At 35.2% G+C, this 12,791-nt stretch overlaps 2 protein-coding genes across 3 annotated transcripts; both read right to left on the bottom strand.

The window, feature by feature from the left end:
• Positions 1 to 2,409: 2,409 nt before the first annotated feature.
• Positions 2,410 to 6,533, bottom strand: LOC148767243 (uncharacterized). 2 transcript variants are annotated; one of them, XM_088824088.1, is made up of 5 exons: positions 6,128 to 6,533; positions 3,334 to 5,876; positions 3,195 to 3,254; positions 2,905 to 3,057; positions 2,410 to 2,821 (listed from the first exon to the last, which is right to left on the bottom strand). In XM_088824088.1, the coding sequence occupies exons 2-5, from the start codon at positions 3,637 to 3,639 to the stop codon at positions 2,672 to 2,674; spliced, it is 669 nt and encodes a 222-aa protein (XP_088680214.1). In that variant the 5' UTR covers positions 3,640 to 5,876; positions 6,128 to 6,533; the 3' UTR covers positions 2,410 to 2,671. The 2 variants fall into 2 exon arrangements, with proteins under 2 accessions (XP_088680214.1, XP_088680213.1); XM_088824087.1 differs by lacking the exons at positions 2,410 to 2,821; positions 2,905 to 3,057; positions 3,195 to 3,254 and having other exon boundaries at positions 3,486 to 5,876.
• A 321-nt stretch (positions 6,534 to 6,854) lies between these two features.
• Positions 6,855 to 10,602, bottom strand: LOC105952996 (BEL1-like homeodomain protein 9). Its single transcript, XM_012976607.2, has 4 exons — positions 9,485 to 10,602; positions 8,338 to 8,705; positions 7,820 to 7,880; positions 6,855 to 7,699 (listed from the first exon to the last, which is right to left on the bottom strand). The coding sequence occupies exons 1-4, from the start codon at positions 10,424 to 10,426 to the stop codon at positions 7,121 to 7,123; spliced, it is 1,950 nt and encodes a 649-aa protein (XP_012832061.2). The 5' UTR covers positions 10,427 to 10,602; the 3' UTR covers positions 6,855 to 7,120.
• Positions 10,603 to 12,791: the final 2,189 nt, after the last annotated feature.

The raw sequence follows: 12,791 nt of genomic DNA on the forward strand, positions 1-12,791 counted from the left end.
CCCCACTTAATCCACCCATTATGCTCTAACTTCCTTAATATTACACATTGACCCCGGATTTAAACAAATACATCACATTAACCCCCAAATTTTTTTTTCCGGTCAGATTCCGGCGTTGACTTTTTTTTTTAATTTTCTTTTTATTTATTCTTTTTTGAAAAAAAAAATTCCTGAAATTTTTTTCCGGTCGGTCAACCACCGGTCTCCGGCGTTGACTTTTTTTTTTCTTAGAAAACAAAATATTTTAATTAATATTACTGTCTTGGCTACTAAATTACTGTCTGAGACAGTAATATTACTGTTTGGGACAGTAATATTATGAATATTATTTTCCCGAACAGTAATATTGTTAATATTATTGTTTAAAACAGTTAAATTACTGTTGGAGACAGTAATTTAGCAGCCAATTCAGTAATATTAATTAAAATATTTTTTTAAAAAAAAAATATTTAAAAAAAAAAAGGTCAATTAACAGTTAAATCTCCGACAGTTAAATAACTGCTGTAGACAGTAATTTAGCAACGAATACAGTAATATTAATTAAACATATTTTTTTTAAGAATAAAAAAGTCAATTAACAGTTAAATTACTGTCTCCGACAGTTAAATAACTGCTGGACACAGTAATTTAGCAATGAATACAGTAATATTAATTAAAATATTTTTGAAGAAAAAAAAAGTCAATTAACAATTAAATTACTCTTCTCCGACAGTTAAATAACTGCCGGAGACAGTGATTTAGCAGCCAAGACAGTAATATTAATTAAAATATTTTGTTTAAGAAAAAACATAATTATAAAAAAAAAGTCAACGCCGGAGACTCGGCGGTCAACGACAGTTGACAGGCCGAAAGAAAATTTCTGGGGAAAAAAAATTTCAAAAAAAAAAAAAATAAAGTCAACACCGGTCAACGACGGCGGCCGGCGGTCTCCGGTGGTGGCGGGTCAAAATTGAAATTATGGTTAAAATTGGTTAATTGATGAAATTGGGCTAAATTGTGGTGTAAATCATGAAATTGGAGTTGAATTGGGTTTTAATGAATTGAGGATAATTTTGGTATATATAAAGGGATTTTCCTTATTTCAAATAAATTTGAATGTGCTGGATTTATTTGAAAAACAAAATAGTTGGATGTCCCTCTTTTAATTAAGTGTCCTTGTCTTGGACCTGCCATTTGCCCATAATTTAATTGTATTATTATTTATTCCTCTTTGATTATTCGAGTAAAACATAAGTTACATAAATTAAATAGAGTAAAAAGCAGTTTACCCCCTAAACTATAGCCCGTTTTGCACTTTACCCCCCAAACAAAAAAATTTTGCACGTTTTTACCTAAACTACGGTTTTTGTTGCACGGTGCCTTAAAAAGGGAATATTCCGGGCATTTTTGCCGGAATCCCAAACATGTGCCTTTCACGTGATTTTTTTAAGGGTAAAAACGTCTCATCACTTAAAAACTAACCTAGGGTTGTATTTCCCCCCTTTTCCTCTCCCGTTTATCCAATTTTCCCTCCAAAATTAAGAGCTTCTCCTTCTTCTTCTTTATACCTGCTCTGCTCCAAATCATTCCCATCCGTTTTTTTTTTCTTTTCTCACAGACGAAAATCCCTTATAAATTATTGTCTTTTTTTTTTCCCTGTCTTCTGTCATAGACGAAGCAATCTGTGAGAGAATGGAAGCAACGTGTTATTGTTCGAGAAGGGTAGTCATAAGAACTTCCTGGACTGATTTAAATCCAGGAAGGAGATACTCGACATGTGATAACTACAAGGTATAGTAGTTTTGATCTTCTTACGTAGTTTATAATTATAGATAATTAACTACTAATTTTTCTGTTGATTTTTTTTTTCCAGAAAATTCGAGGCTGTAACTACTTTGTGTGGATTGATCGCCCGATGTGTGACATATCTCGTCAAATTATTCCTGGGCTGCTTCGGAAGATTAACATGCGTGAAGAGGAGTTGATGAAGAAGAGTTCAAGAGAAAAGTGCTTATGGATTGCAGTGATAATCTCATGGTTGTTTGTGTATCTTCTTATGTAATATGTTTGTGTTCTTGAAATTAAAATATGTATTTGTGTATCTCCTTATGCATATGTCTGTGTTCTTGAAAATCTGTGTTCTTGAAATTAAGATATTTTGGAGTTTTTGATGCTATTGATTTTTTATGTTGTAAGTTGTGTTATATTGTTCTTGTGTCTCTGTTTTTCAAAAACAGATTGTGTAATGTAATTCCTTCTTAATGTACTCTTTATGTATGAAATCAATGGCTATTATGATATGGTTTGTCAATGTTATTTCAAACACAAACATGATTACCAAATATCAGATTGTAAGAACAAACATAAATAAATGTACCAATGTACTGTGGTGTTATTCACAATAAGCATAAACATATTCACAACAAGCTATTAGATAATCAACTTCTTCATTAATATCAAACCAAAAGAGTTGTCTTGAATACAGTTCTCAAAAAGACTTCCAAAACACCTTCCAAAAAACTTCTAAAATACAATTTTCAAAAAGACAGACTTACAATACCTAAATAGCAAATACCAAAACAAAAAAGAGTTGCCAGCATTACAACTGCCTTTAATTACAATTTTTTTAACAAAAATTTTCTGGAAATGTGGTGGTGCAATTCACTTTGTAGACTTGCTGAAAGGGTGTTGTTCACAGTTGTTTGTGATAGCTGGCTACTAGATGTTCTTGGCACACTTGAAGTTTGACTGGCCACCACAGGTTCTTTGCCTTCCATGTTCTTGGAACCTTCAGTTGCTCAACCACCATAGGCTCTTTGCCCTTTTTTGATTTTGGAACCACCTAAAGTACAAAAAATCAAATAAAAATAACAATATGTTCAGAACTGATCTTTTAACCAAGGATTTAAAAATCAAATATTTTACCTCTTCTGGAATGTTTTTTTTCTTCCCTTTCCTAACTGGTAATTTTTGTCTTTTACTCACAGTCTCATTAGTTTGTTTTGAAGTTTCTTCAGCTTCATTAATCAAGCTCTGATATACAGCCTCAATTTCCTGGCTCAAGGTATCATCATCCATCTGCAATTATCAACATATAGAATATAATTCATACACACATTTATCAAAAATTCATTAAAGCTATTATTTCACATACACAAATGAAAATATATTTCATACTCACAGATACAAAAAAAGATTAATGCTATTATACTAACCACTGGTGTTTCAGGCACTTGATTGGATGGTTTTTCCTTGCCCTTCTTTGATTGCTTTCTCTGCAAATTGACAAAAGAAAAGAACATAAGAACATTACAATAGAAATAAGATTATAAACAAAAAAACATAGACATGTACCTTTCTTTTGTTATTTGCAGCAGCACTAGTGGTGCCTTGCTCACTTGGTTGCCTTAATGGACAACCTCTTGCATTATGTTTCTTCTGGTGACACAAACTGCAAGTCATTATCACTCCTTGCCTCCCCAACTTTCCAATTGTTGTTATGTTCTTGCAAACAGGAGCTGGTATATCCCTGGACCCTTCACCTGGCTGTTTTCTTCTACTGTGCATCTTTGGTCTACCTGGCATGCTCTCAATGTCTGGAGGAAGTAGTTTACTTTTGCCAGAAATTGGCCAAGACTCATTACCCTCCATAGCATTCATCAAGTGACTCTAGATTGCCATGTATTTGTCTTTCTTGTACCAGCCTTCAACATAATCCTCAGGTGTGTATCCCATGCAATACATGCTTGAAATAGCATGTGCACATGGGATTCTAGTTAGTTGCCATCTTCTACAGCTGCAACTATTATCCCCAAGGTGGACTTTGAACTTCTCCCCGTAACAGTTCTCCACCTCAAACTGATCCTTGCCATTCCAATGAGCTATGTAGTCCATGGACTTCTTCTTCAAATCATCTAACTGCCTCTGAATGTTAGGACAAATATCACCACTGTATTTGGCCATCTTGTCTCTTTTCACATGAATCCTCTTCATTAAGATCATTCTGATAGCTTCCAACATGTCAATGATAGGTAAACTCCTAGCCCTTCCAATCATTGCATTAAAACTTTCACACATGTTGTTCAGTAACACATCACACTTGGAGTTTGTGTTGAAATATGACCTAGACCAATGTGCTGCAGGCCTCTTAGCAATCCATTTGAAGGCTGATTTGTCTTTCTCACCCAGTTCCCTCATCACCCTTTCAAAATCCACAATCCTGGAAGCTCTGGCAGCTTTCCACAAAATATTTTTCAGAGCTAAGCCTCTATGTGACAACTTAAAGTTACTGTATAAGTGCATCACACAGAATCTGTGCTCTGAAAAAGGCAGCAACAACTCTACAACATCAATGAGCCCCTTCTGTTTATCACTCATCACAGTCCACAAACCACTATTCTCAATATTCAAGTCTGTTTTCAACAATTCAATAAACCACAACCAACTATCTTTTTTCTCCTTTTCAACTACTGCATATGCAAATGGATAAATACCATTGTTAGCATCTATCCCTACAACACACAATAGGATACCACCATATGATGTTTTCAAGTGGCATCCATCCAAAAAGATAATAGACCTACACCCTGACAGAAACCCTTCCTTTAAAGCCCCCCAACACAAATAAACTCTTTTAAATCTCATTTCATTCCCATCCCCAACAGGTTTAGTTTTAATCCTAATTGTGGTCCCAGGATTAGTTTTAACCACTTCTGCAGCATACCTCCACATTAAGCCATATTGTTCAACACTTGAGCCAGTGTTCAACTCAGTGGCTTTTTTCTTTGCCCTGTACATTTGATGCCTACTGAACAAAAGCTTACAGTCTTTCTGCAGAATAGACATCATGGAATCAACTGGCCATTTAGGATCTGAGGCTAACTTATCCTTATATTTGTTGGCTACCCACCTAGATGTTGCACAAGTCACCCTCTCTTTCCTATTGCACTCATGAACTGCATTAAGACTCTTGATCTGGAATGTAGCTTCATTTCTAAGTTGGGAAGCATAAATTGTCCAGTCACAAGTCTTATGTTTGCAAATTACTTGGACTTTATTTTTTTCATTTTTTTTGAATTTGATGTCTCTACCATGGAAAATAGAATGCTGTCTTACTGCACTTCTAAATGAATCAGCATCATTAAAACAAAGCCCCAGTTGAAATTGAGGGTCTGACATATCAAGTTTTTCATTGAAAACAGGGAAGTTATTGTGGGTGCATTCATTCAGTTTTTTCTTGCTTGACCCCTCTTCATCAACTGTTTTATTTAATCTCCTAGATCTTCTATTGGTAGGCTCTGTTTTTTATTTTTCCCGTAACCCTCCCCATTCTACATCAAAGTCTACATTTTCATCATACTGAATATCATCATCAGACTCATAAAAATCACTATCAGCTAGAAAATCAGAGTGATCAGAATCCTCCCCAACTGATTGGCCATCACTACCATCACTATCATTCATATCAATTAAACCATCACTGAAATCTAATGGTTCATTCCCAGTACCCCCAACATGTTCATTCTCAGTACCCCCAGATTCATTCCCAGTATCTATATCAGATTCATTTGCACTCAGTTGCACAACAGTTTCATGCTGAACATATATTTCTGTGACTCTTTCATCATCAACAAAATTCACTAAACACAGAGTATCAATATCATGTTCTAACTTTGAAACATAATTGCAGTCATGTGGCATACCCCTATTGTGCAGAAAATGAACCACATCATTCAATCCTAACTCTTTAGCCATTTCATTTAATTCTAACACAGACATTTCATCTTCATGACACCAATCAAAATAATCAACTTTACCATCCACATAATATCTGCCATTTAACTCAACAATTTTACCAGAATGGTACATTCTAATAGTAAAATAATCACTATTAGGACCTGCATTAATATGAATAGAAAATTACAGTCAAGAATAAAAAATACCAGAAATGACATGGGGAAAAATAAACAAGTATACTTCAAAAAAGGGAACAATGTATTTGGGATCCATACTTTTTCATATTTTAAACAAATATTCTGAAGCATTTTGAATAAAAAACAGAAACATTTTGAATAAAAAATGAACTTTGTCATCGATTTCATAAAACAAATAAGCACAACAGAGATCGATAAACATTTCAGTAACTTACCATATTCTGGAGCAAATCGTGCTGGAGGAATTTCTTCATTGCCTTTCCTTAATTTCCAGACCATTTCGAGCAACCAACGCGTCAAATCAGGAGAAATTTTGAGAGGAAAGATTTTGAACTAAAAACCCTAGAAAAATGATTTGGGGAAAATTGCAGACAAAATATTGAAGTGTTAATCGAGTTGGTAAAAGAAAACCGAAATACAGCCCTTCTTTAGTTTTTAAGTGATGAGACGGTTTTACCCTTCGAAAAATCACGTGAAAGGCACGTGTGTGGGATTCCGGCAAAAATGCCCTGAATATTCCCCTTTTAAGGCACCGTGCAACGAAAACCGTAGTTTAGGTAAAAACGTGCAAAATTTTTTTGTTTGGGGGATAAAGTGCAAAACGGGCTATAGTTTAGGGGGTAAACTGCTTTTTACTCAATTAAATATAATGCCGTATTTTAATAGCCACGTGGCTTTATTTAATAAAGTTGCTGGGGCTTTTGTTTAGCATCGGTTTAAAGCGAAAATTAGAATCAAAGGAGGAAAAAAAGCCGCTTCACGTTTACGTTGCAAAAGTACTTAATTCCTGCTTTCCTTGGAATCATTTGCCCCTTTATTATAAAAAAATATTCACGTTTTAGAGAACTAATTAATTAATTATTCCATATTGAAATAAACTCATTTATCACTCATATTTTATTCCAGGGAGTATTAATTAATCAATTAAAATAAGTATTTAAGTTTAGATGCATACAAATTAATAATGCCAAGGAAGATTATACAATATTCATTGCAGAAGGGTACCAATTTTTACATTATCTGCCACCAACAAAAAGTTCAATAATTTCAAATAATAAATATTAATTGCACAATGACCATAAATAAATATATATATATATATATATATATATATATATATATATATATATATAGGCTATAGCTATAGAGAGAGAGAGAGAGAGAGAGAGAGAGAGAGAGAGAGAGAGAGAGAGAGAGAGAGAGTATGCTCAGCCAACAAAATCATGCATCATCTGTCCATCCAGAACATCCCTCCCAAACTGTCGATTTTGCGCTGCAAATCCGCTCACCTGATATCCGTCCCCATGCAAGTCCAGCCCAAATCGACGCGCCGCATGCATAGGGTATGATTCCCCCAATCCCACTCCGTTCTGATGAAGTCCTAACGTCAACGAAACACCACCACCGCCACCGCCAGCAACATGCAGGTGATGAGAAGAAGAGTTGTGCATTACTAGATTGCTGCCATATGGAACTGATCTGATCGGGCCCGCCTCGTTTCCTTGACGGGCTTCAGCGGGGCCCGCATCTCGAGTACGTTTCAAACTGAACTCCCCGATTCTCTGTACCGAGGTGGATGCGTTTTCACACTCGTCGATTGTAGGCATATTCATCAAGTGACGGTCGTTCAGATTGTTGGAAGTTTGTTGTTGTTGATCCTCTCTTTGGGAATTATTATTATTATTATTATTAGGCTTTTGGGTGCCCTGATGAGTTTCGAGCGTGTGTATTTCCTCCACCATCGGTTTCCAAAGCCTTACTCTTGCGTTTATAAACCAGTTCGAAACCTAGTCACGTATAAAATATTGATTCGAGGTAATTAAAAATAAAACAAAAAAAAAATATAAGACTATACATATGAAGAATAACATACTGCAGAAGCATGCTACGAAAGTTCTAGAAGATACCTGATTCCTCGAAAGGCCTGTTTGCTTTGCCAACATTAGTTTGTCGGTGTCGGTTGGATAACTGTAATAACATTAATGGAGACATTTTCAGTTATTTGTACGAGGTAGGGGTGGAAAATTACAAATTTAACACTTTAAGCAAAAATTTCAATTTTCTTTTGCAAGTGAAAAATTAGTTCAAATTCCGTTCCAGAAAAAATCGTAAAAATCGGAATTTAGGAAATTGGAACAGAAAAAACTTGTTCCAATATCGGAAATTTCCGGCTTTGGATTGCGGCATTCGTAAATTACAAATTTTAGTACCCTAAAATATAAAATACATCATAATATTGATATTATAAGCGTAATTTTTGGAAAAAAAATCAAATTTTTCGTAATTATTTTCGGAAATTAAAATCGGAATTAGCAGGTTCGAAACGAAAAATTCCAAAATCGGAAAATTTTGAGAATAAAAAACTAGTACGAAATATATGCATACATATAATATATATCTACAAGAGACATCGAAAGATACTTACGGATGGAGGAAGTGTTCGAACAGCCAGGCACGGAGGACAGTAACAGCATGTTCGGGGAGTCCTCTCTGAGGACGCCATACAGTAGTTTGATCGAGGTGAAATGGTCTTTGGACGAAACTACCCCTACCGGAATTTTCCGGTCTTTGATTAGTGTCCTCCCTCTCGTAGTTCGATTTGCCACCGTGTGATTTGGAAGATGTGAACTGGAGTTGATCGGTAATTGCGTTCTTCAAACATCTGAAATGTTTGGATAAGGCCTTTAGCGCCAAATTGGCAAACGGGCTCGCTGTGCTTAGTCCAGCAACCGATTCGAATGCTGCTACGGCAGCTTGCATTTGCTGGTAATACTGCTTGTACCTCTTATAAACCTAACCAAAAAAAAAAAAAGACGGAACTTAATTGGTGATGATCTTGAAAATGTACTCAAAAGCTTACTTATAATTGAAGTCAATCTAAGAAAGATTTCCTTGTCGTTCATTCGATATCTTGTATATTATTATTATTAATTAACCTATTTCAATTTTGTTTTAATTCATGGAAGCCGAGCCGACAACATCGATCAATACATGAATTTGAAAACACAGATATCGAAACTGCACCCGATCCTCAAATTTAACGATTTCGACCACTAAATCCAACGATTCTTTAAGAAGAAAAAAAAAACTCGATTTAAGGTTTAAATTGCTACTCCACCACATTGTCAACGTGTCGTTACAAATATAAGATTATGTAATAGGAAGTCGTTTAAGGGGATCGACAACATTACGTACGCAGAATCTTATTCTTCCACTTCAAAACCGAAAAGAGGGCAAAAATGTTTTACAGAATAAATCTTTTCAGTTGATTTAATTAATTACATCTTTATGCAAAATTGATGGCAATGTCACACATTATAATCAAGACTATCTCTTAGGTAGTTGTCAGACACACTTAGCTTTATGGTACTAAATACCAATTGTTCTGCATAGATATTCCTAAGTATAATACTTATTTTAAATGTACTAATCTACATCAAATAAATTTTCAGACAAGATCCAATTCTAGTGCCCCTGATTAAAGTTTAATTCTTTTCAAGATTACATTTTGTAAATTAAACATAGGATATATGAACATGATCGAATTTCGAACAAAGATCAGATTTTTATACCTCGTCGAGCATCGAAAGTAACCTCGATTTCTTCCTAGTTTGCTCACTCCCATCGCTGCAATTATCATCGATAACACAAGTAGTGGTATCACCGAAACCGGGGGCCTCCAACGGAGGAGGGTTGTCGGAGAAAACCGATTTGTCGGAATAAAAAACCCGGCCGGCATCGCAAAGCTCTTCCATCAATTGCTGCGCAGGTTTCAGAAATCTCGATCCCTTCAACACAGAAGCGTAACCGGTGAACGGTCCTAAGGGCACGAAACTTTTCGACAGTTGATCAATTGAGGTAAAAGAACCACCCTGCAGCTTGCTGACTACGTACGGCGTCGTTCCTCCGTCGTCACCACTAACTTTATTTTCTCCGAACATCGTCGGAGATGAGGAAGAATCGTCGTATCTCTGCTGCAGATTCAGCTCCAGGGGTAGATGGTGGCCGTGGTGGTGGTGCGAGGACAAAGACAACGACAAGCTCTGGCCGTTGCCGTTGCCGTTAGTAGTACTGTTGGGCAATTCTTGATGATGGGCGGCTGTTTGGTTTCCGTGGAAGCTGTAATAGTGGGGCGGTGCAGCGGCGGTGGCGTACGGGCACGGTGGTGGGTTGACGGTGATTTCTTGGATAGAGCTAGGGTTTAACTGTACCGACAACTGTGGATCCGAGTACATGTGATTTATGTTCATTCCACCAAGAAAACCCATCAGATTCATGCCCTCTTCTTTAACACCGGCGCCGCCGCCGCCGCCGCCTGGGTTATGGGCAAGACTGTAATTACTTTGGCGGTGCAGGTGGTTAGCAGGGTTGATCAAATCAGAAGAGATTAGCGACGGATCGTAGAAGGGGATTAAAGATGATGCATCTATGCACACTGGTTGGTTGCTAACTCTCAGCTTATCTCTTCTGCTTTGTTGTGGGACATGATATTGTCCGAATCCCTCGGCCATCATATATATATATGTATATATATAACAGTGTGTGGAAAGAGAAAGGTGAGTGTGTGTGTGTGTGAAAAAAGAAGATGGGAGTTTTAAAGGGAGGAAATTAAAAAGAGAGAAACAGTAAAAAGAGATGTGGTGATGATGAAATGAGAGGCTGCCATGATAATTTGTGGGAATATGTTTATGTTGTGTTGGTTGTATATTGTAATTTGTATCTATATGTATATATGTATATCTCTTTCTCTCTCTAAAGCTTTAATTTTATTTTTTTTATCTTTCTTCTTTTTCTGAAACAGCGAAAATTGGCAGAGGGGGGAAGAGACCCCCTCTTTCTCCTGGCGCAAATGTTATTAGGAGACAAAAATCCATACAGTTCCGACGGTGGAATAGTGGAACCACTGTGTTTTTCTCAGTGTGTGTGTGTGAGAGAGAGAGAGACTGTGTGTGTGTGTGTTTCAGACAGTCACGTATTTATCATGTATGCATATGCCATGCTTTTTTCTCTTTCACTGAATCTCGCTCGAAATTATTGCGTGTGAAGATCTTTCAGTACTACAGTGTCTCTCTGTTTATTTTCTTGGATTTCTACTTTAGATTCTATTTTTTAGTTAAATAAAAATATATATTTTTTTTAAATCAACTAAGTTTTTCAAAATTGCTCATATTGCCCCTCAACTTTTGTTAATAGTGATTTTGCCCAGTTGAATTTTGATAAGGTGAAAATAAGCCCCTGTGGTTGAATTGCATCATAATATTAATTGGAACCCCCACGCTATCCATTTTTTTTATAATCATGTTATTAATGAATAAATATAATAAATGGTAAATTACAATCACCGAGGTAAGAACTACTCTTGGAAAAATCTCTTATGTGTCTATAATTACATCAACTCCTTGCAACTTGTAGATTTCTTACTTTAACACTGTATTGTAGGGGTGTGAATGAAAAAAATTACAAATTGCAGGGGTCTGGGTATAATTTCTCAAATAAAAGGGTTCTTTTTGTAATTATACATTACCTAACGGAAATAGTTGGAATTTACCTCTACAATTCTATCATCTATTTTTTAAAAATTGTAATCATTTGGAAAATCTTTTTTTATAAGGAATATAAAATGGGTTTAATAATCCATAACGTGGTGGATTAATTTATAAATGATTAAAAATTGAGTGAATTAATCTTGTGAGAAGGCACGCACGCACGCACGTGTGAACCGACGGATAAAATAATAAATATAGAAGGGTGAGTTAGTTTAGGCTATCCCCACACTCTATCCGCCAAACAGTTGCTTTTTATAGTCTATCACTTCTTCCGATGTTTATTTTATTAAACAAAACGAAATGATTGATTGAAATCTAATTTGATTGAAATAAACCTGTCTGATATTAATTATTGCGATTTCAATCTCTATTTATTCCTCTACTATTATTATTATCCCATGATATTCTGAAATTAGAGCTCCCAGCTATTATTTAATTTGTTTGTTTCAATTTTTCTTTTATTTTGTTTTTTTAAATTATACAAATAAACTTTGCAAATAATGGACTAAGGTTCACAATGGCTTCACAAGTAAGAGATAATCATTTATTGGATATGATATCTTTTTTTAAAACCCTACTAGCAGATAAAAAAATATAGTAATTATGCCTTTAATATCGAAAACTGAATAACAAAGAAAATAAGAAAATTAGTCGGAAAATAAAAAAATCAAACAAATATAATTACAATATATTATTATAGCTTAAAGTTGCCCTAAAGAGAAGAAGAAAAAATAATAATTAGAAAAAAAAATATAATAATAATTATAAAGATATTATGATTGATAGTTGCTCATGGTTGCCTTAGCATTAAAACTTTTTATATATGATGGCGCAAAATTTGCAACCTCAAGACCATTTCTTCGAATCCAACTCATTCGACTGCTGGGAAAGCTTACCTATCGTCAGCTTCAGAGACGGTGAAAACGAACGAGACAGCTTACCAACAGTGGAGAGAGAGAGAAAAATTGAGACAATACATAATGTGCATGCATAACTCTAGTAGGATTTTATACATTTGTTCATATAGAAGATCGTATATGACGATTTTCTAATCTATGACCTTTTTTATTTGTTTTAGTTTACATCAATCAATGATCTTATTTACCATTTATCACATTTTTCTTTATGGAAATTATTATCGAATCTTCTATCTTTTATGTGTAACGCTTGTCTCCGAATTCGCCATTTACCCCTCTACATTTCCTGCGAACTTAGAAGTGGCTATTTAACTTGTGAATTTCTTATTAACCTATTCTTCTCCGGCGAATATGAATATGCAACTTTATTATTGTCGCACTCAATTTTAATGGCCACTTCGATCCAACTCGCTTCA

This window comes from Erythranthe guttata, chromosome 10 (genome assembly GCF_056151865.1).
Source record: "Erythranthe guttata isolate IM_541 chromosome 10, IM_541, whole genome shotgun sequence".
Taxonomy (NCBI): domain Eukaryota; kingdom Viridiplantae; phylum Streptophyta; class Magnoliopsida; order Lamiales; family Phrymaceae; genus Erythranthe; species Erythranthe guttata.

What these genes read in the sequence shown, in the direction of transcription:
- LOC105952996 (XM_012976607.2), bottom strand. Translation starts at nt 10,426, where the DNA reads ATGATGGCCGAGGGATTCGGACAATATCATGTCCCACAACAAAGCAGA. An exon ending in TTCGAACACTTCCTCCATCC is followed by an intron (nt 7,881 to 8,337) that starts GTAAGTATCTTT and finishes ATGTTATTACAG; the next exon opens with TTATCCAACCGACACCGACA. An exon ending in CAGGCCTTTCGAGGAATCAG is followed by an intron (nt 7,700 to 7,819) that starts GTATCTTCTAGA and finishes ATACGTGACTAG; the next exon opens with GTTTCGAACTGGTTTATAAA.
- LOC148767243 (XM_088824087.1), bottom strand. Translation starts at nt 5,157, where the DNA reads ATGTCAGACCCTCAATTTCAACTGGGGCTTTGTTTTAATGATGCTGAT.